Source organism: Bemisia tabaci, chromosome 2, assembly GCF_918797505.1.
Source record: "Bemisia tabaci chromosome 2, PGI_BMITA_v3".
Lineage (NCBI taxonomy): Eukaryota > Metazoa > Arthropoda > Insecta > Hemiptera > Aleyrodidae > Bemisia > Bemisia tabaci.
In genome coordinates, this window is record NC_092794.1 from 24,713,094 (window position 1) to 24,737,162 (window position 24,069).

General features: G+C 41.1%; 1 protein-coding gene across 2 annotated transcripts in view; it reads left to right on the forward strand.

Annotated features, from left to right (window-relative positions):
* Nucleotides 1–5,136: 5,136 nt before the first annotated feature.
* LOC109029784 (solute carrier family 2, facilitated glucose transporter member 1) overlaps nt 5,137–24,069 on the forward strand; it is an 85,156-nt gene continuing 66,223 nt past the window's right edge. The window contains exon 1 of one of the 2 annotated variants that reach the window (XM_019040419.2): nt 5,137–5,358. In XM_019040419.2, the coding sequence (XP_018895964.1) occupies nt 5,152–5,358 (207 nt within the window). In that variant the 5' untranslated portion in view covers nt 5,137–5,151. Of the gene's footprint in view, nt 5,359–19,426; nt 19,648–24,069 lie in introns of those variants that run through there. The other variant, XM_019040426.2, reaches the window with a different exon arrangement.

Genomic DNA, 24,069 nt, shown 5'->3' on the forward strand with positions numbered 1-24,069 from the left:
CCATCTTGCTTCTTGCGTTTACTTCACATGTAAAAGTGACGTCAGACGATCTGCTGTCGCAGTATCAATATGATGGAAGTGCGTGAACTTATTTGGCGTGGACACTAGCTTAGTGTCTCTTTATTTACCATCTACGAATTGATGTCTTTCTTGTGGTCAAGGGAAATTATAGGATCCTGAAAACAGAAATCAACATTTAATTTTTAAAATTTTTAAAACATTTTTTAAAAAAACCACTCACGTGCTCTTTAATTGATTAAAACTTCCGGAAGCGTTTCGCCTGGTCAGGCCGGGCATCATCAGCGAATCCGGGTGTCAGTGATGATGCTCGTCCTGCAGGCGTACGCACTGAAAAAAAATTCTCGGCATTTTTACCAAGATCCGTTGGTACCTTTACCATCTCTTTTTTTTTACCAATTATTGGTAATTTTACCAAGATAGACTGGTAAGCTTACCTAAAAACCTGTATTTTTACTGCTTTTGTCAGGTAAGAATACCACTTTTATTGGTAATCAATTCTCGGTAACTTTGCCATTTTATCTCGGTAATTTTACTACAGTCGATAAAAAATGTCGGCGTTTTTACCAAGGTCCAGTAAAATTACCGAGAAAGTTCATTAATTTTACCGAGACTCGGTAAAATTACCAATTACATAAATGGTAATTTTACCAAGAAAAAACTGGGATCAAATAGAACCCTGAATTCTTGGTAATTTTACCCTTTTTTTAGTAAATACACCGAGATTGTTTTTTTCAGTGCGTAACGCGCCCGGGAGCCTTAATTAATTGACGTGCACCGAAGTGGTCTTTTTTTTACAAAAAATTTTAATTTGCTATAAATTTCAACAAAGGTTCGGGTTCGGGTCCCTGATACCTAGCTTATTTTATTATAATAAAATAAACTGGTAAAATAACTGGTTGATTATAATCAACATCAGTCAATTACATAAAGCGTATAGGATGGTCTCGTATGGTCATGTGCGGAGGATGGCAAACGATCTGTTCCCTAAGTAGATTTTCGGTTGGGGTCCTCCCTGGAGGAGACAGGGTAGACGTCCCGTGAAAGGTTGGCGACAAGAAGTGGAGAAGGAGACCAGGAGGTGTTAATTGCTTGATGATCTATGGGAGGAATGGATGTAGGGGGACAAGGCGATTGAGTGTCGCAGAGCGCGAAGCTGTACCGTAAACGCGGCTAATAAGTGTGTATGTAAGATTAAAATGACGCAGGAATAATTCGTTGACGAAATTGCGACTATTTCACCTTTAAAAATACTTTAGCAAGCCACGCATAAAGTAATAGAAAGGAATCGGCAACATTTAAATTTTGGCGGTCTAGGACAAAACGTTAACCCCCATAATTTTGAAAATTCTAAAAAATGTTTTTATACCGAAGCAAATGAATGCACTTGAGTGTATTTAATCAGAAATTTACGATTTGCCTCCTTCCACATTCACTGCGGCCGCTGAAAAAATTACTAAAGTTACACGTCACCATTACGTGGTGTAGAATAAAAACAGTATAAAGTGAATTTAAGTCAAATGGGATTTAAAATAATGAAAAAAAAATTTAAAGGATCGAAGAGGCACGCATTAATTTCTCCTTCTATGGAGTCCGTTTACAAATATTAACTTTGACCTTTGACTTTTTCAAACTAAGCAGTTACATTGCTCCAAAGCTGTAAGCTGTAGCCTAAAAAACAATTCATCATGCAAAATAAAATTACATTTTTTCGCGGTTCTCTGAAAATGAGAAAAAGTGACTTTGTGCCCTGCTGATTGTATATGCTTCATTTCTTTGTGGTCGTATTTAACCTTAGTGGCACGAGCACTTTTTAAGACATTTAATTTTAAAATTCGACGGTCTTTTAAGTGCCTCTAGACCAGTTATATAGCCCATGAAATATTCTTTGAACCTTCATCGTTTAGGCAATCAGAATCCAACAACAAAGCATTAATTAATTAAATATTAAATACATCCATAGTTTTCTATGTTCTTTTAAGCTGAAGTTTTACCTTAACATATTTATATCGTCCTCGCTTGCTGTATTAATTTTGTCAAGGATTTTTTTTTTTTTTTTTTTTTTTTTTTTTTTTTTTTTAATTTATTAAACATATCAACTTCTGTACAGAAATAAGATATTTAGATGTAACTTAAAAATAAATAACGGTTACCGACTGAAAATATATACAATTATACAGACTTTTTCCTAACTTGGATGCCCTGGGACGAGCATCGCAGAGCCCATAGAGAACGGTATAGTTCCCGGTATCTGCGGTGTCCGACCCCGAACAACCGGAACAGCATTATACTGACCACACAGTGATGAGTATAAACCTAACATTTAACAGTGAAATTTTGATACCATATACTTTGTACAGGAAAAAGAAAAATAAATTAAGACATACTAAGAATAATACCAAACATATCACTATAATTTAAAGCCACCCTCAATCAAGGGATTTTACGATGATATATGGGGGTTAATCGGGTACTACGGTTGCCAGCTCAAAGGGTTTGCGCCTTCTGAGCCTCCGTAGTTCCTCACTGTTATCTAGTAATCTGATGGCTTCCTTATTAGGATGGGCCAAAAGTCGTTCTTCGTATCTGGTGGCTGTTCGCCGAATTACTGCTCCGACGCTCTCAATGCCGAGGTCCCGATGGATGTCAGAGTTCCTAACATACCACCGCGCCCCCACCATCCGTCGCAGAACAGAATTCTGGGCCCTTTGAATTATTTTAATGTTAGAATTAGCCGCACACCCCCAGAGCTGGCAGCCGTAGGACCACACTGGCCTGAGGGCCTGCTTATAAAGAAGAACTTTATTATCTAAAGATAAATTGGAATTACACCTAAGAAGCCAACGCATCTTAGAGTTTTTTATCATGAGCTCACGTCTTTTTTTCTTGATGTGGGCTGCCCAACGCAATTTAACGTCGAGTGTTACACCAAGATATCCGGCCTCCTCTGTCAAGGATTTAAAAGCATTCGTAATGAGGTTTTCTCATGGCCCCTATATGGACGAATTTCTATCAAACGAAACTATGTGCATTGTGACGTGAGCCCTGTTATGCACCTATTCTTATGGGTCTCAGGGCTCATGTCACACTGCACATAGTTCCGTTTGACAGAAATACGTCCATATGTATAACATAACTGAAGTGTTTTAATTTATCTCATTGTGGCCACAAGCTACAGAGCATGTGTAAAAAATTAACAGTTAAAAAAACTTTAAAAAAGAGCTTAGATGTATGGCTCCACAGACACTTCCGAGTAAGTATGTTTTAAACTATTGAGAAGGAAAAAGGGAATTCCATTTATTTCGTCGTTAAAAAATTTCATATGTTTTGTTTTCGTTTTCTCTCCTTTGCTGCTTTTTCTCACCTTAGATGCTTGAAAACAAAGACTCGTTCTACGATAGGGCAAACAGCCTTGGTTTTTTTACTCAATATCGTAGATACATGGAGTTTGTAAAAGGAATAGTCAACTATAACAAACCAAATCCTTTTTTTTATCGCAATAAATATTTAAAATGATTCAGTAGATAAAATGTATTTTTAGCAGTTGAAAAAGTGCGTTTAAATAGCGTGCTATTTGAAATTTCTACAAGATTTTCAATGTAAGAAGATCCCTACAACTTATATGCCGACGCATTTTATTTAGACGCAGCTCCCTTCATGTGTTTAGTGAGGGGGTTCCGGGGGCTTGTCCCCTCAAATGTCCCCAGCCCCCTAAAGACTGTGCATGTTGTCACCCTGTAAAAGTAGGTGGCTTCAGTGGCGAAGCGTGAATGATCGATTACCAATATATCCCCATTTGAAGTTATGGTAAAGAATCTATTATGAAGGTGTTCGTTATGAACACTTTGTTTATCGATACTTTTCCATAGGTTTAAATGGTAGATCAATCGATAAATTGCAAAGCACGCCACGCCACTGGATGACACTTTTGCCACTCCTTTGCTCCGCCCTCCTAAATAAGAACTCTAGCTGCGCGCCTCTAACCGAACGAATCTAATCTAATCTAATCTAATCTATTCTAAACTAAACTAATCTAATCTATTCTAATCAAATCTAATCTAAACGAATTCTAACCTAAACATATCGACGCTACGGTGAAACGGCAGTAGCGTGTATCTCGTTCGCGTTGTTACTACGCTCCCACCTTTTTTCATCAAAGGAGAACAAACCAACGCTTTTACTTGAAATTCGCAAAAAATATCCTGACACAAAGATATAGAATCAGAGAAGTTTTTTTTAAGAATTTACGTTAAATATTCTTCAATTTAAAAAATACGGTGTGGCAGGGACCTGGGACCTCGCGAGTTCTGTTCGGTGTGATTTCGCGGAATCTCTGGTAAAAAATATGTTTACTTGAAAACGTTGCTGCATGCCTCTTTGTATAACAATGAAATGAACTTTGGTGTGATAAGTTTTTTTCATCAGCGTTTGTGGTGACATGGTTGTGCAGTTGATTCGTTTTCAGATTCACTGACGTCTGGAACTGAATTCTTAGAAAAGAACCAATTTCATCGCTTTCGCCGAGAATTCTGCCTACCAGCCAACAAGCAAACTCTTTCTTTTCAAAAAAAAAATGCTGCTTTTCTGTTATATTTAGCCCACGATTTTTCTGTGTCGTCGTTACCGAGGTACGCTTACCTGCATTCTAGGCATTTTTCGGTAAAAGGGCGTATAAGAGTTCAGATGCTGATAAAATTTTACAACCCAGTTCTACAGTTGTAAATAACATATCTGACAGTTCTGCTATGAATTTAGCACTAATTATGCGTCGAGTAATTGCAAGGAAGTAAGACGACTGTGGATGAATATCATCTGCCACAAATGCGGTACAAAATTGAACGATTTTAGCAGCATTGTAAGCCTTATAAGCCCTTTTGACGGTCTCGAGGATTTTTTAAGATTTTTAAAAAAGTTCCGAGAAAATTCCAGAACATTCAAAAGATCCGGAACATGTTGAGAATTTCAAAAGTTCCGGGAAAAAGTCAGAAAATTCTTAAAAGTTCCGGAATCCAGAACTAGTCCCGGAAAATGGAGGCACTGGAAGTTTATCTCTTCATATTTGGACGGGCGCTGATGGTCGGAAATTTTGTTTGTTTCAGAGGCGGGGTGGGCGGGTTGGGCCGCGTGGTGGAGATGATCCGGTTGGACCGGGAGGACAGCCCGGACAGCGTGGGCTACATCGAGGATGACCACCCTCTGCGGCACGAGATGGCGGCGCAAACGCTGTCCCTCCTGGCCGCCCCGGAGCGGAAGAGGGGCGACATCTCCATGACCTCCTCCACCACCGACATGGACGCCGGGCTCATCTACAGCAGGGATCGACGCCGCGTCCCCTCACAGGTAAGCACCCACCAATCCAATTCAATGGAGATGTTGCATGTGTGAGGGCTCTGCGATTTAACCGTCGATTCTTACGTAAAAGTTCGCGAGAAACACGATGGTGCCACTGGTTTTCTCTGAAATCAACTCCCAAGCTCAAAAATGCTCTCAAGTTGAGGCCAAAATGGAGGGGATATCCCACCCTACCCTGAGAGTCCACCTCTACATTAAAACAAACTCTCCATGCAAGGATAGGGAGCAAATACATTGACGGGGCTGCCACTTTATTTGGGGACTCCAAAACTGAAAACACGGCAACCCTGCTAATGTATTTGCTCCCTATCTTTGCATGGAGAGTTTGTTTTGATGTAGAGGTGGACTCTCAGGGTAGGGTGGGATATCCCCTCCATTATGGACTCACTTTAAGAGCTTTTTTTGAGCTTGGGAGGTGATTTCAGAGAAAACCAGTGGCACCATCGTGTTTCTCGCGAACTTTTTACATAAGAATCAATGGTTAAATCGCAAATCCCTCACACATGCAACATCTCCATTGCTTCTTCCGAAATGTGCCCGACTCCGTAAGGACAAAAAAAATAGTAAGTTGGAATTTTTTAGCCAACGTGCATTAAAAAACCAGCATAAAGCTGAAAATCTCAATACAAAGGGAAAAATCTCTTATGAGCACAATTTTCCCTCGAATGCGCTGTTTGGTGCAACACTAGTAACGACCATTCACGAAGGCAAGTTTTTTGGTCGTATGAGTACAATTTTCCCTCAAAGAGATACGCTGTTTGGTGCAACACTAGTGACGACCAAAACACTTGCCTTCCTGAATGGTTGTTACTAGTGTTGCACCAAGCAGCGTATCTCTTTGAAGGAACATTGTGCTCTTATGAGCTTTTTCCAATATATTGAGATTTTCAGCTTTATGCTGGTTTTTTAACGCATGTTGGCTAAAACATTCCAACTTACTGTCTTTCGACCCGTGCGATTACCGCAATCAAGTTGTACAAAAAAAAAAAAAAAAAAAAAAAAAAAAAAAAACGGAAAACGAGGGAAAACTGAAATCATACAAAAAATATGTTTCAGCGCTTATTATTCAGCTCTAGTGACGATTCTTGAAAGTTGGCAACGCTGTTTTTCCTCGATTTATAAAACAATTCATCTGTAAAACAATCGATTCTTGATGAGGCAGCTTACCTCACCTGAATCGATATTTGTAATGGATTTGGATGGAGGGTAAACTGTGTTGTCAACTTGATAAACCGCCACTGTCTAGCTTCCAAAAAACCCCGTACCTAACTCGCATTAAAAACGTGGCCGCCGCGTCCCTTCAAAGGTAAGCACGACAACAATGTAATTGCTTCTTTCGAAAGTGCCCGACTCCGAAAGGGCAAAAAATATTTAAAAAAACGATGGAAAACTGAATTCACACAGAAAAATGTATTTTAGCGCTTGTTGTTCAGCTCCCAAAAAATCCTCATTATTCAGCTCCCAAAAAATCCTTATTGTTCAGCTCCCAAAAAAATCCTTATTGCTCAGCTCCCCAAAAAATCCTTATTGTTCAGCTCACTTAAAAACCTTGTACCCAACACGGAGAAAAAAATTTCGCCGCCGTGTCCCCTCGTAGGTAAGCATAACAATGATGTAATCGCTTCTTTCGAAAAGTGCCCGACTCCGAAAGGACAAAAAAAAAAAGAGGGGAAACTGAATTCATACAGAAAAATATATTTCAACGCGTATTCATTCAGCTTTCATAAAAACCCTGTGCCCATCATGGTGAAAAAAAACTTCGTGCGTGGTAGCCGCAGTGTTGAGGTCATATGGATCTCTGAAGTTTTCGGATTGCGCATCCGAATAAAACTTGAGGTCCTTTTGCCGAGTTCGGGTCAAACATCTGGAATACTCCGGTATTTACCGAAGGATTCGGTTTACACCAGGGCCGGATTGACTTGCTTACCGCCCATGGGCCGCCTGTATTTTGCCGCCCCCTTCTCAGTCGTTTTGAAACATCAATAAAAGTCATTAAGTGAACGTGCCGGAGGGAGAGAGGTGCTCAAGATGCGTTTACTCGTGTTGGACACTTTTTTGCAAAAGCCCTGTCAACACTACTAGCAAAAATTCACGTAACTTGGCGCGAAAGTTAAGTTCCGTAAACCTATCTCTGTGTGGACAAGGACTTCGATTTACAAGAAATGAACGAAAATATTATGAAAGCTCAAACATAAATATGTGCGTTAATAATTTTAACTTTCGCCGCCGCACCGCGCTGATTGCACCGTGTTTGGCGCAATGCGTGAAGTATTCTTACAGTCTTGTAGGCGCTATGCGTCTCACGCCGCCCGCTGCTGACCGCAGCGACCGCGCGACTGCACCGCATTATCTTTGACGCAATGCTTGAAGTATTCATGCAGTCTTGTAGGCGCTAATATGTGTTACATGCCGACCGCCGCGCCGTGGGTTTCTCTTGTTCATCTCAAGTTCTCGTCATCATAGCTCTCTGCGCCGCGCCGTTCCAGGCCAAATTCCGTGTTCGTTTTCTCTCTTAGTCTTAACTCGACTAATTAAAGGTGCTGTCCATTGTATCACAGGAAGACGACAAAATTAGAGATATACTCTCTGGAAATGAAAGATTTGTCACCTTTTTTCGTTTGTAATTTTTTCTCTGAATCCGATTTTTCTTTATAGCTATATTTAAAAAAATTGCAAAAGCCGCCCCCTAAATTTGCCGCCATAGGCAGCGGCCTATGTGGCCATCCCCTAAATCTGGCCCTGGTTTACACATCTGAAGTAATTCGGTATATACTGAAGTACCTCAGATGTTTGACCCGAACTTCGGCGCTTGACCTGAAGTTCTCGGATGTGCGATCCTAAAACTTCAGAGATCCATATGACCTCAACTTCGGGTCCACACACGAAGTTCTTTTCTACGTGAAAATATGCACCAATGAAATCAATAGGACTGTTGCAAAATTCAGGGATTGCCTTGATAATAGGTATGTCTTTGGAGTTGATTTTAACGAGAAAAGCGTTTCCGAGCTTCGTTAAGCTCAAACTCGGTTTATTCATTGAAAAAAGAGGCTTGACGTTAAAATTATAAAAATAAGTTATTCATTGGCCTGTGTCACACTATCTAAGCTATAGCCATCAAAATATCAAGATCTGGTGTTGTGATTGGCTTATTCGATGACTCGGACCTTCCGCAGCACTTGACCTTGACATTTTGATAGAGTATTTTGATAGTGTGACACAGGCTATTGACCTAAAGCATTTGTAAACACCTTAAATTCAATGCAACATGGCCGCTGTGCGCTGTGCGATTCAAATCACACGGCGGCCAATTTTTGTCGTGACGTCATGAAATCTGTCGACGCGACATTTTTCCGTTTGATACGCGAGGTTGGATTTTTGGCGACTTTGACGGGGGTTCCCCCAGCTAAAATTTAATTAAATGAATCACGGGAAAATGTTGCAGGTATTCTCTTTTTTCTTACCTAATTCCAGAAAAAATTTTAAAAAGAAAACTGCATGTGACAGGCCCGCATTTATATACCGTGGAAAACGTGTTTTACCTCTTTTTATTCAGCTTCCCAAAAAAAACTCCTTCAGCCAAGTATGTGAGGCTTCGCACTAATAAAGTTAATCAAGTAGCGCATTGCGAGATGAAATGAAAGGTTTTTTGTTTTTTCCCCCCTACATAACTCTATTTAACGCTGATGCTTTAAAGTTCCGCTCATATTTCGTTTAGTTAATGGAAATTAATCAAATGAAACCTTCAGACGTATAAAATCTAGGCCAGACTAAAAATATTTTTCAGTGAAAAAAATGTGTCTACCGTCATGAATCCTAGGTGATTCAATGATGCAACGAATTTCAAAAATTGCAGAGGGTGATGAAATCCAGGACTAAGTTGAATCAAGCGTCACGCTAAAATTAAACTCCGGGTCTCTACGACGCATCTGGTCGCGTTGAGAAGATCGCTCTGTAGTCGCTAGATTTTTGGTTGAAATTAGTATCATTGACCCGAGGAAAGTTTTCTGAGCCTCTTAAGTAAATCACTTTGACCGGTTGGAATTCTTTTAAAGAAATCAATTGTTTTGGGAATCAGTTTTCCAAACTGAGAGGCGGTTGGTAGTACTCGTAGGAAGTAATCGGCACTGAAGAAAATTTTTTAATTCTCAGAGTATTGGGATGAATCTTGAACAGGACTGAAATTTTATTCCGTGTACCTATTTACCCGAAAAAGCTCCTCAAAATCTGGTGTTATCTCACTGGAGATGTTGCATGTGTGAGGAATTTGCGATTTGACTGTTGATTCTTATGTAAAAGTTTGCGAGAAACACGATGGTGCCACTGGTTTTCTCTGAAATCAACTCCCAAGCTCAAAAAACGCTCTCAAGTTGAGGCCAAAATGGAGGGGATATCCCACGCTATCCTCAGAGTCCACCTCTACATCAAGACAAACTCTCCATGCAAAGACAGGGAGCCAATACATTAGCAGGGTTGCCAATTTATTTGGGGACTCCACAACTGAAAACACGGCAACCCTGCTAATGTATTTACTCCCAATCTTTGCATGGAGATTTTGTCTTGACGTAGAGGTGGACTCTCAGGATAGCGTGAGATATCCCCTCCATTTTGGCCTCAACTTGAGAGCGTTTTTTGAGCTTGGGAGTTGATTTCAGAGAAAACCAGTGGCACCATCGTGTTTCTCGCGAACTTTTACATAAGGATCAACAGTCAAATCGCAAATTCCTCACACATGCAACATTGCAACATCTCCATAGTTGGCTTTCTTTTCTCTTAATTGAACGTATTTATGCTAAAAGTAACTATGTTGTACTTAAATCCTATGCATATAGTTCCTTTTATAGCATAAATACGTCCAATTCTTCCTCAGTGAGAATGTACATAGCAGTGCGATGTAATCTCTCTAACTTCCAAGTATTGAAGTATAAAGAGAAACACTCAAATTTTATTTAGTGTTCTTTCATCGCAAAATAAATCAAAATCATTTTTATGATCAACATGCATCAAGTTTACTTTGGTTTTCGGTGAGCGGGAACTTTGAAGTGACGAACGCAGAAAACGGTTTTTTGTCACGTTTGTGAGTTAAATTTGCAACCTTTCATGTTTCCATCGTATACCACGTGAAATTTTGGTAATGAAAAATGCTCCGTGGTACATATTTCTTATTTGCGGATAGAGGCACATTGTAGGATAAGTAGAGTTTCGTAGCTTCGTCATCAAAATTCTCTCCTCCGTAATATACAGCACGGTGGCAAGCGGAGCGCGCATGTACTGAAAATTAGCCAAAGTTCATTAGTCTGAAAGAACACAGAGCTAGAGGTCGGTTGAATGCACTTGCAAATAAGTGAGTTTACGTGGAGCGGTTAAAGACAGACGCGCGCAATGCCACACAGACGACATTACATGAGCGCAGCTATAAATAGCACAAATTGCATAGCATCCGAATTGAAGGAGTTACAAAGCCTTTATTTTTGCATCGAGAGTCCGCAGGTAGGATGGGAGACCCAGCGCTGCGCTAATGGGAAGTCGTGTTTTTGATCATGTAAAGAAAGCAGATGGAAGAAAAAAATCATTCATCATTCTGTTCAACTGGTATGTTTACGTATTTTTGCAAGCATTTCTTGAAATTAATTTGGACAAAATTTGCAGGAGGTTTGTTATTCTTGTCCTGTTTTCGGCCTCAGCATAATCGCTCAGGAAAATCTGGAACATGTAGATCGACGAATTTTAAGTTTACTTCGAATGCAACCAAAATCAGAGTGATTGCTCACACGTTATTTGAGGGGAAACGTTCTTTGTTGAGTCCCTCGTGGGTGGAAAAAAACATAGCTATAAATTGACAAAATATTTAAGCAGATCTTGGAGAAATCTAATTTGTGAGCTGATTGCGGCCTTGAGGGACTTTTTGGTAAAATCATGCACTCAAAATTACCCCCGTTAAATCCCCGATAGGAGACGTCTGTGGTACAAAAACCTGGCAAATGGCGGCATGAGTATCGAAACTTTAGAAGAGCCCACTCCTTTTCTTACTCAGTTCCGATTTTGAAGATACCTACTTCGAACCAAACATTTTCCCCAAAACTGAGTCAATACATTTTTCAAACTGTCCCCAAAGGTCCTCACCCCGACTTACCAGCAGTTTTTGAGATTTTCCTGAGGGTGTCAACTTTTTGTAGACCGGAAACGATTTATAGTAGACCGATTTACATTGGACGATTTTTTTGGACTAACAATGTATTGGACGAAGTCTCTTAGAACCAAACCTTACACACATGGATCTTTTTAGCATAAGTACGTCCAATATTACAACATATTTAGAAGCCGAGTTAAAAATACATTCTCGTTTGGGAAACGGCGATGTACCCTTTGAGGATAACGCTGTAATGCAGCAAGATCGTTATGTTTACGTTGCAAAGCTTCATTGAATAAAAGATGAAGTGGAACGCGAAGCCGGGTGATTCGGCGTCTCGACGCAAGTTGTCTCAATTTTCATTCGGACGTATTTCTGCCTAACGGAACTATGTGCATTGAGACATGAGCCCTGAGACCCATAAGAATACATGCATAACAGGGCTCACGTCACAATGCACATAGTTCCGTTTGACAGAACTACGTCCATTTGGAAGTCGGAAAGAGCTCGATGCGGACAATGCTTTGCTGCGTGAAAATAGCGCTCCGCTCAAGTGGCGCAAGTGACATCTGTCTGACAGGACAATGCTCAATGTGTCCGCTTCGAGTACTTACTTCATACTTACTTACCTGCAGCGCGGCGCGGCGCGTGCCCCTACGGATGTCTTGCCGCGTTATCTTTCTTTGTTGGCCCGTCCAGTCTGATCCGTCTCAATATATCTTTTAAATTGTATTTGTAGTATCACAATAAAACTGCATTGTGATAGTGAATGCAATTCCTAAGAAGGGCCGTTCATAGAATCGTCACATTTCGGCCAAAGTATCACAAGCGCCATGCGACGTTTAAAAATTTCCGCAGTTCACTGGAAAAAAAAAATACATTGGATCTAGATTCCAGACTCTTGAAAACATTGACAAGAAAAAGGACTCTTGATTCAATCAGTATTGTAAAGTAGGTTTCGAAAGCGTGCAAACAATTCCCGTGCTAATTTTCTTCATCTACGTTTAAAAAAATAGAATGGACGTGAAGCCTTGACATGTGGCAGGCAGATGTTCGAACCGAGCCTGGTTGCCTGGCTAAGTAGCAGAGCGTCAACTATGGTGGCTAACATTAAAATAGTATTTTCTTCTTCTTCTTTTTAAGATTCCTAGATCATTGAAATGGTATGGTAGGGGAAGAGGGGGAGATTCCTCGCCGAAATCTTCATTATTTCATAATAGTTTTAAAGACACATCGCTAAAATATTTTGTTACGTTAAAATTACTCAGTATCTTACACAGAAGAAAGAATTTGATAAACATTTATGCGGAAAATGTCGAACAATAAAACCCTAGAAAAACTGGTAGTTTGGTTGATTTTCCCTCATAAAAGAGCACTGGAAAAAAACACATTGGATCTGGAATCCAGACTCTTAAAAACATCGACAAGAAAAAATACTCTTGATTCAATCGGATTTTACTTGAATCAGGAACCAAGCCTCTTAATTTGAGCGGATTCCCTTTTTATTTCAGCTTAAATCTGATTGAATCAAGAGTATTTTTTCTTGTCAATGTTTTCAAGAGTCCAGACTCTAGATCCAATGTTTTTTTTTTTTTTTTTTTTTTTTTTTTTTTTTTTTCCAGTGAGAGAGGAAGTTTAGGATGCGGTACCAAAATCAAGCAGCACCCAGTACTATTTTAGTATATCTTTGAATTTTGACAAATTGCATAACATAACTATTTCTCCGTGAAAAACATACACACGTCTATATTACATCCATCCAATCGTAATATTTCGAACTTTCAAAATTTATCAGTCTACATGGAACACCAGAAATCACATTGGATCTAGAGTCCAGACTCTTCAAAACATCGACAAGAAAAAATACTCTTGATTTAATCGGGTTTTTGCTCGAATCAAAACGAAATCCGCTTAAATGAAGAGGCTTGGTTCTTGATTTAAGCTAGATTCTGATTGAATCAAGAGTACTTTTTCTTGTCGATGTTTTTAAGAGTCTGGACTCTAGATCCAATCAGTTTTTTTTTTTTTTTGCCAGTAAATCCTAGTTTTATATCCTCCTATAACGAATCCTTTACCACAATTGCTCAAATACTACGCAGAGACTGATCCCTTGATTGATTGCTCGCGTTTTGAGCGAACGAGAAGGGGGGGGGGGGGGTGCGAGGTGAGAGTAGGTGGATGAAATACGCAACTCACCCCTAGTACCCACCGCGCGGACGTAAATCTTTGTCCCGACCTTGAGGAAGGTCGCCAGTCGTCAGCTGAGACCGGCTCCGTGCGGGGGGATGAAAATTTGGGGTGGAGGGAGGACGTCTCCCACCCGCCGGCAATCGATAGAGGGCGTGACGTATGGAACCACCGCTGCCAAACTCACCCTATGACGTCATCGGCCAATAACATGTCGTCAGCCCGATTGCGTCAGCGCTTTTTATCACGCTCAGCGCCTCATTTTATACGTTTAAGGTGATTCGATGGACGCCATTTTTGTGTCAGAACGGCATGCGATATATCGCATCAATTGGTTCCATTTCTTCAGCTACTCGTCATTTTTCTCCAATTTTGAGATCGCAATTCTGTTGTCAGGAGACTAAAGCACTCACTTACTAATTTTAACAAAGAAATTCAACGTAATAAAGGCGTGGTTTTTTTAGAGAGAAAATATCGCATTCGAGTGCAGTTTCGATATCAGTATCGAATGCGATGTTTTCTCTCTAAAAAAACCACGCCTTTATTACGTTGAATTTCTTTGTTAGAATTGATGAGTGCTTTAATCTCCTGACAACAGAATTGTGGTCTCAAAATCGGAGAAAAATGACGAGTAGCTGAAAAAATTAAACCAATTGATGCGATATATCGCATGCCGTTCTGACACAAAATATGGCGTCCATCGAATCACCGTAAGTTTTGTGGTATTCGGCCCCTTTTCCAGCCAGGTTCGGCATTCGTGCATTATACGGGTGATGGAGTCGGATATGAGGGAATCGAGGGAGAAAATTTTAAAAAGATAATTTGACTGTGCCACTTTATCTAGAGCAGGATTCACTATGCTCCATTTTCCGCAAAAAACACACCCAAATTCCCTGAATTGGCCCTCTCGGACTCGGGGAGCGTACGAAAATTTGAGAACTAGGAATTGTAAACCAGAGAGAAACGCAGACAAAATTTTGATGAATTCCCACACAAATTAGTCGATTTTAGCACCAGTGAAGAGTAAACTCTGATAACAAGTCTCCAGGCGACACGAACTGCATAAATTGTGCGTTTTAGTTTTTGTTTAGACATGATACATTTATCCTATGTTCTGAGACTTCTGACGATGGTTGTCAAACGATTTTGAACGATTTCACCAATAACGTCTTCTCAGTTGGCCGCATATATCGTGGTTTCCTGGACGAAGGAACGTACCTTCATTCCAAGATCGCAAAATCGACTCAAAAAGTTCAATTTTTTGCGCGAATGTGCCCTAGCGATTTTTGTCCAAAATTTGTCCGATTTTTGCTTCAGATTAAAAGGAAAATTAATGAGCTTCTCAGTTGGGAGAGCCAAAGATTCTCCTGGTTAAAAATGAAATTTGCTGAGGAAAATTGTATGGAAAATCAGCATGTAGGATAGTACATATGTAGTACGATATCATGTGCAACATACAAACTTACCCTACATACGTGTTGAATGGTTGATTCATTTCCACTCATTCCCACTTTTTCCGTGAGAAATGTTTGCCTCAAAATGAAAGATGAATCCCTGATGTTGGAACCATCCTTTTCTTCCAACGCACAAGGAGGCTTCAGAAACCAAGCTCTACGCCTTGCGGGCTGATTATTGAAATTGATAGACAAAGCAATATAGATAGAGAAGACGAAAAGGATATGGAGGGATCCTATTGGTGGAAGCGGGTGGTTGCAATGAACTAAGGAGGTAGGTAATAGACTAACTAACGGCAACCCACGAGAGATCCGATAGTTATAGTCCATCATTTACCCCCGTAATCTATAAGAACCACCCATTTCAACCAATAGGATCGCCCTATACTCCTCATGTCTTATTTGTCCAAAGCTTTGTCTATCAACTTCAATAATCAGCCCCCTGTGAGATCTGCGGGTCGATTTTTGAGTCGTTATCTAATGACCTTGATCGATAAAAAGCATTGCCAAGATAGGGATTCATCGATCGAGTTCATTCGATAGCGATTCAAGGATCGACCCGCTGCCGGGGTCGACGAACTGTCTTCTCCCTCTCCAGTTTTAGTAGTATGTCGTGATCCGTAAATTTGCAAGTCAGAGCCCATCCAAGTCCCACTCGAGGAGAGAGAGAGACCTTCGAGAATAATAATTAGCTTAAGTGTGAATGTGACTCCTCCCTTCCTACGGCGTGTGCCCTGTGACCTGTGCCGTGACCTGACCTCCAATTGAATGCGGCAGTGGTGACATCAGAGACAGGGGACACTGCCGCATGCCGTCTGCAAGAGGATCGTGAATGGATTGCGACGAGAAGGAGGAGGGCCTCCACTTTATGGGGAGATCCCTGTCAATATATCGGTGCATACGGGCAGCATTTACACAGAGGATACTGGCGCAAGTTGGGGCATATGGAACCCACATTTTTCGGCCTAGGTCAGAGACAAAATATTCTGGAGACAACGCACTCCTACCTTCCCAATGAAGTTACTTTCGGCGGTCACCGCTCAGATTCGCCTCACAGAGAATTTGCATGCAAATTTTTTATTGCCTCATCTGAAAGCGATTAAAGGGCTGATTTCACAGTATTTTTTATAATTTTTTTCTGATATGGGAAATGGTATAAAAATAGATTTAGAAGTGAGAAAATACACAGCCTAGTGACGTCATCTGACGGCATTTCCCATTTAAACACACGTATTTTGACTCGTTATTATGACTAATGATGAAAGAGTCGATCAGTTAGTTTAGCAATTCTCGCCGGATTTTCAAAAATTCGACTACTTAAGCTCTCACCCCGGTACATCTCACTTTGTCAGACTTTGACCAAGAGATAGTATCCATGCGTGAAAAGGATTCTTCTTTGTGAATTACATTCCACCTGTGAAAATTTAAGAGGGGACGAATCTTAACTTGGTACTCGACGTCGCTTCAGTAAAATTTTAGATGCTAGCGCAGAAATAGCAAAAATCCTCTTTAAATGCCCTAAATTGTATTGAAACGGACGACAATTAACCGCTTTGGTATTGGCGAATTCAAAAAATCTAATTAAATCGATATATTAATAGGCTATGCCCAGGGCCGGAGTTACCTACTTGCCGCCATGGGCCGCCTGTATTTTGCCGCCCCCTTCTCATTCGCTTTGAAACATCAATCAAAAACTTATCAAAGGAACGTGCCAGCGGGGGAGGGGTGCATAAGCCGCGTCTACTCCTGTTGAACACATTTTTTGGGAAAGCCCTGTCAACACTACTAGCAAAAGCTCATGGTACTTTGCGCGAAAGTTAAGTTTCGTAAACCTATCTCTGTATGGACGAGGCCTTCGATTCATAAGAAATGATCGAAAAAATTATGAAAGAACAAACATAAATGTGGATTAGTGATTTTAACTTCCGCCGCCGCGCAGACCGCACCGTGTTTGGCGTAATGCGTGAAGTATTCGCGCAGTCTTGTAGGCGTTATGCGTTTCACGCTGATCGCACTGTCTTTGCCGCAATGCGTGAAGTATTCATGCATTCTTGTAGGCGCTATCCGTTTCACGCTGTCCGCCTCCGCAATGACCGCACTGTGTTTGATGCAATGCGTGAAGTTTTCGTGCAGTCTTGTCGTCGCTAATATGTGTTACTTGCCGATCGCCGCACCGAGGGCTTCTCCTTTTCATCTCAAGTCCTCGTCATCATTTTTCTCTAAGTCGCGCCGTTCCAGGCCAAGTTGCGTGTTTGGTTTCTCTCTTGACTCGATTAATTAAAGGTGCTGTCTCTTGTATCACTGAAAGACGACAAAATTAGAAATTACTATACTCTCAGAAAGTGAGAGATTTGGTCGCCTTTTCTCGTTTGTAATCTTTCTTTTCTAAATCCGATTTTTTTTTTATACCTACATTTCAAAAAATTGCAAAATCTGCCACCCCATATAGATTTGCCGCCATGGGCCGCGGCCCATGGGGCCACCCCCTTAATCCGGCCCTGACTATGCCGAAAATTGAGTAACACATTTACATTTTAGAAATTGTCACTCGAGGAACTTTTCCGTAAGAAGAAAGCTCAAACTTGCTTCTGGTTGGACTAAATTTTTCAAAAAATTTTCCAGGGTGGCTCCAGACCGTCCTTTTTAGTTAGGGACATTTTTCAAACCCTCTTTTGAATCCAGTGAAGTCCCACGGATCTCCTTTGACGGGTTGCCCCTCTGGGCCCCCCACAAAAAGTTCCTAGATTCGCTAATGTTTATCAAAGGTCCGAATTTAAAGTAAAGGGCGGGCATTCATTACGGCTTACCTCACCCTCCAGCCCCTCCAGACCGACTTAATTCGGTTTTTTTTTTTTTTTTTTTTTTTTTTTTTGGTTGTCAGTTGGAATGAACAGGACCTATTTCAAAACTGCACGGCATCCATCAGCATAGATGGAATCCGCCTAAAACTCGAGTTTTAAGAATCGCGTGCCTATTCAGGTATACTACAAAGTATCATTCATCGGTTATTTACGTTAGTTCCCTGTCCAAATGAGGCCCTGCTACTCGATGAGGTTTATTGGCTCAAGGGAAACTTACCCTCTTTGAAAGCTCTAACTTTTCATAGCGGTCTTACAATGCTTCGTTACCTCGAGCTCCGCGACTTCTTCTGATGCAACTTTGACTCCCACGCCCTCACCTATTGCGGAAAGGGAACAAGGCCCCTTCACCCCTTCCGCTACCCTTCCTGGCATCCAGCAACATTGAGTGCCAATTGCGTAATACGGATTTCAGCGTTGTCGAAATAGACCGGGGTCCTTCCCCTAGGGATTATTTGAGGAATATTACCAATATCCGGTGCCTCGTTGTTCATACAATTGAAGTTGCGAAATGAAACTTTTAAATGGTTACAACAAAACAGTTACATTTAGCCATTTACATTTCGTTTTTTCGAACTTTGCCCGAAAGTATAGGACTTGAGAACGTAATTTTGAACTAATTTCGAACTTACCGAGATAATGTCAGGGCAGAGTTATGGACATGTGGCTCGTTTTGCCGGAAAAATTGTACTCGTATGACTTTTGAACTGACGTGTTTGGGGGTCCAAAACCCCCTTAATATTGGTTTGAAGTGATTCCTGTGATTTTTACTTAAAATGACTTACCATTTGGTCAATTTTCCCGGTTTTTCGATTGTTTGAACCCTAGTCATTTCTTAAAAATAGGTCAAATTTTACCTTTGACGTTTCATAACTCGATCAAAAATTAAGAGATTGACCTCCATAATGCGCCATAATGCTAATTTTTTAATGTTCTTTACAATGAGGTATCACACGGTAGGGAGTTACCATTTTAAAAAAGCTAGGGGTCCTCCGCCCCCCACCTCTAGATTGGGCCAAAATAATGACTCTCCTCTGAAGATGGATCCCTTTGAGATAGAGACATTCCCTACGTTTCGGTTTTTTTTTTTTTTTTTTTTTTTATCTCAAACGGCTCAAAAGTTAGAAGAGTGGAGGGGGGGGGGGGGGGCTTTTGGAACACCCTGCATGAGTTCTCAACCTGTAACAACCGTCAAAAATTGAAAGCGCCGAAATCCAAAAGCCAACCCCCTCGACGGGCAGATTGAGCTTCCTCCGCGCCCCATAAAATTCCCCAATTAAACTGGCGACTTGACGTCATTGCCGCGGGGCGAGGGGTGCGGGGGGCAAGGGGGCCGGCGGGCGAGACGGGCGCGGCACGGCGGCGGGAGTCGCGGGGGGCAGGAATTCTCAAATCCGATAGCCACCTTGCTCATGCTCCTCTCTGGTCTCCGGTCTCCATCCTGCCGCCACTCCGCTCCAGTCGAAATCCACTCCTCCAGACGTACAGTCACCCAGCGCCGCGGTCCACGTCCACGCTAATACGAGCGCGAAAACGTGGTTTGTTTGTGTAGTGTTACCCAGTGGCAGCATCAGTGAACCCTTCCGGAATTTCCTCTTGATACTCGGACACAATGGGCGGAGAAGATCAGAAACCCCGAGCCTCTAAACAGGTATTTTCACCTCCAATTCTCACCGTTTCAAAGGGGCTCGAGAGCTTTCGAGAGCACCGGCATTTTGACGCGATAACACGTATCAGTGCTGTTTTCTATTTTGGTGAAACGGCAGGAATGCATATCTTGGTTTGCAACGTTGCAGACGTCCTGTTATACTTTATTTTTTAATTGGAAAAATCGGAAGGGCATTCCTTGAAGATTTCCCTGATCCTTCTCGTGTGGAAAACAATGTATGAGTATGTCAAGGACTAGTGTTAGTCTGTTCTCGTGTGATAATGTAAAATCTGATGTTGAACACAAGTTTGAACACAGCGAACGAGAAACACGCTTTTGCAGTTTCACCGTCCACATGTTACATGCAGCTCGAGTGATTACCCGATGTATGAATTTAGGTCGTTTTTTTGTGTTAAATTCATGGACTGTTCGTGGTTGTAGCCCAAATCGTGAAATCGCCCACATTTTTCCGACCGATTGCATGTAAGGGAGTCGAATATCAAACGCAAACTAAAGAAAGCGCAACTTTTAAGTATCTGATCATGATAAATGTAAAGGGGTGATACGCCGAACAGCGAAGACATCAGTTAATGCAGTGCTGAGACATCTATTCTCAGAGCATGTTTGGTGCTGCTCGTTATTTTTCTGCAAGAGCAGCGTATGTAGCCTTGACCGGTTCCAATCGACATTCTGAGGCATTTTGAGACGTCATCGGCGTCTTTCTCAAAATTTTCCCGCCCAACATCATGAAATGTGCATTTTATTGCTATTTCACAATTTCGGCAACAGCTGTGAATAATTCATGAATTTGGCAAAAACTCGCCCAGTTCAAGCATGAGGTATTGCACGATCGCTTACAACACATTTACACTAGAGAGGCACTGCTTTCCCGAGAATTTGAGAGCTTCCTTACAGTATGTTCACATCATCAATCACAGAGACTTGAATAGAATAAAAGAGCTACCTATCATCAAAGTCGTCAAATAAAGTTCCACATAATTCACCTCAGGTCAAGATTTTTAGACAACACGCACGACATACTTAAATCCCCCAAAAGATATCTATAGCGGCACGGTGGATGTCGGTGTAGTCTACCTTAAAAATTGAAGGCGAAATATCAACGAGCGTAACCAGGGCCCTGCGCGTCAATTCTGCATCTTCGGAACTTTTAGTCGGAGCATGCACCAGACCAGATGTCATTTTGATGATATTAATTTATGAAAATTGTGTATTTTCCTCGGAAAATTCACTGCTAAAAATAAGAGAACAGTGAAAGCAATATAAAACTGGAAAAGGTGTCTCAAGTTTGGCTTTGCCAAACTGTGTTGGGCCAGCGGGACGATTATTAAAATTGATGATGGACAAAGCTATAGACTAAGAAGACAAATAGGGGTATTGAGAGATCTTATTGGTGGAAGCGGGTGGTTGCAATGGATTAAAAACGTAGGTAGTAGAGTAATTAACGGCAACCCACGAGAGACCCTATAGGTAGTCCATCATTTTCTCCCTTAGTCTATAGGAACCACCCATTTCAACCCATAGGATCGCTCCACACCCTTTATATCTTCTTTGTCTATCAATTTCCATAATCAGCCCATAGAGGTGGTAGATATGGCAACACTGTCTAAAACTAGACTGCCCCGCTGCTTGTCTCTAATAAACGATTTGCCGAGGATGAATGCACTGGGTTATTAAACGTCTTTCTCTCTCCTCAAGTAAATTTTCCACCGTTTTCTTCCGGACTGTTGTACTATCTCGCTATCAACAATCTATTGTCCGTTTGACTTTCTCAAGTCATGCTCAGCGTGATTATATAACCGATTATCTTCTTACAATCAGTCAGCTGATTCTGATTTCCACTGGCAAGATGTCAGCTCCACCTCCTCAGTCTCGCGTGCTCCAAATCGTCATCAGATATTTTCACGTGCAGCTTACCATCAGCAATCTGAATCAGGACCGTAAAAAATTATTATTCCTACGATTTGCTTTAAAAAATCATCAAATCATCCACGCAGATCTATTGATTTTTTTTTCCTGGAAAAAGTAAAACATTTTTAAATAGAAAGTTGCGAATGGAATACATATAAAATACGACCGTAAGCTTGAAACATCAGGTCTTGTTTTCAGAAGTTAACTGCAGCACATTTCACTGAAATTCAGTGGCGTGGCCTTCTTTGCGATTTATCGATTGATCTCCCATTTAAAGCTAAGAAAAGGGATCGATAAAGAGGGTGTGTGCAACGAACACCTTAATAATCGATTCTACACCATAGCTTTAAATGGGGGAGATATCGATAATCGATTATTCACGCCTCGCCACTGCCGAGAACCCCCTTTTTTCTCTTTCTCCTGTTTTAAGCAAGGGAGTAATTGAGACGCGAATGATTTTTTCCATAACAGTGAACTCGGAACTGCAAAACTGGAAACTATGGGAATTAATCAGTGGTGGTTTGTGACTGACAATTTAATCCAAACGGAATTTTTACGAAGATAGTATGGAAGTTACGCACTTTACCAATTTGACTTCAATTTTTTAGGTAGGCCAGAAAACATTACCCGCGTATCAATAGTGAGAGGTATTTTTGTCACATGCAATCAACAAATCTTGCCTTGCAGTATATTGCATCGAACTCCAACTTGACAACTTTGCGGCTAAGTCTTTTTTCGGTCCCCCCCCTCCCCCGGATTGATAATAAGTAAATTATATTAAATAATTATATCCAATCCGAAAGGTCAATGAGGAATCGGTACTTAAAGGAAACGTCATACTTTATCAACAAGGCAGAGTGATATGTTCCTGAAAATTAGGACATTTTTCCCGACCGTGAAAAGTCACAAGGAATTATGCTGAAAAATCCTAAAATTTCCTTTTCAGCCAAAAAATTTAACTGTTTGAATTTTTCGAAATTATTACCTACGCTTAAAATAAGTGTCACCTTGCAGTGGCTTCCCCCTCACACCATTCGATAAGAGACGATCGAGGAAAATAGATCGAATCTCAGCAGTCGTATAGTCATGCAAATCGTGGGGAAATTCCCATAGCTCGGCATGATAAATAATTAAGATTTTCTTCAGTAGGTATAAAAACCAACGCCAACCGCTGCAGCGACAACAACAATAACAAGAAAACAAACGACGGAATGGTATTCGCAATTTTCGATGTCTCTTCGATGACATTCGTCGAGCGACTCTCATTTTTTACAGAGCTTCGACCTGGGCTGCCGAATTAATTATCATTGGAATGCCCCACGGTTGCCACTTGTTTGTGAGGAGTGACTAAAATAATGTCTAAGTGAATGTCCTCTTCTAGAGACTGAAAGCTTGTTCAGGAACAATCTGGCAAAAATCAAGGGCTCCCCTGGGAAATTATTGGAAATTTCGCACAGCAAATTGTTAAAATCACCAAGTGCATCACATAGGTGGATTTAGACACCTCAAAGGGGGGAGGGGGAGGCGGCAGGGGGGTCCAGAGGTCTCCCCCAGAAAATTGTTGAAGGATCTAATATACAGTTTTAGTCAATTTCGTCACGAATAATTACCGAATGTAAGCGTCTTTCCTTCCTTTTCTCCTACTTCTCTCTTTCTTCCTCCTTTTTTTTTGGGCGAACGGGGGAGGGGGGGAGGCGTAGCTCCTTAAGAATTCGCCTAGGTGCATCAAGAGAGTTAAGTGAGTAGTGAAAACCTTATTCAACCATTATGTCTTTACTGTAGTTGTGTGTCCTTCAATTGTTGAGGAACACTAATTGTCTCACTCAGATACTGCAATTTTTTATGAGGTTTGCTCTCTTAAGAAATCTCTCAATAGGGAATGATAAAGACGTTTCCGAAGGCGTATTTTTGTTTTATATCGCGTCGAGTAGAACTGTGAATCGTTGACTTGTTCAGTCAAAATTAATTTTCATCTCTTGATTCTAATGATACATGAGGCATCGAACACAATTATATCCGACTATCTCTACTTAAATTTTGCCAAATTTGATGTCTTACAATTAGATGCCATCGATACCCCTCCCCCCCCCCCCCCCCTCTATCCAATCATGAGTCCAAAAAGTCTCCACGCCACGTGCGTAATTTGCCATCTTGGAGTTCTAATGTTCGCAATCCAGTAAAAAACACGCGTTAACGGATCTCTAAGTTATCTTAAGGCGCAGGGGACGGTGTGTCTGTGCTGCTGTCTGGCCGGATTTTAGTTCTTGGCACCCAGCCTAATTCACATTACACTTTAGGCAGGTAATAATGATAGGACAGATAAACTCCAGAACTCGCGCAAAATGAGATTTTTCCATTTAAATCAGCGAGAGCTCATCAATTAATTGAGGAATCATCGCTCATGAAGCTCACGTCAATTCGTCCCCCAAGCTCGTATCAGCCCGAGAATATCCGCGCCCTTGTCAAGCTTGCGTTGTCCTCTTGAAGTTGTAAATT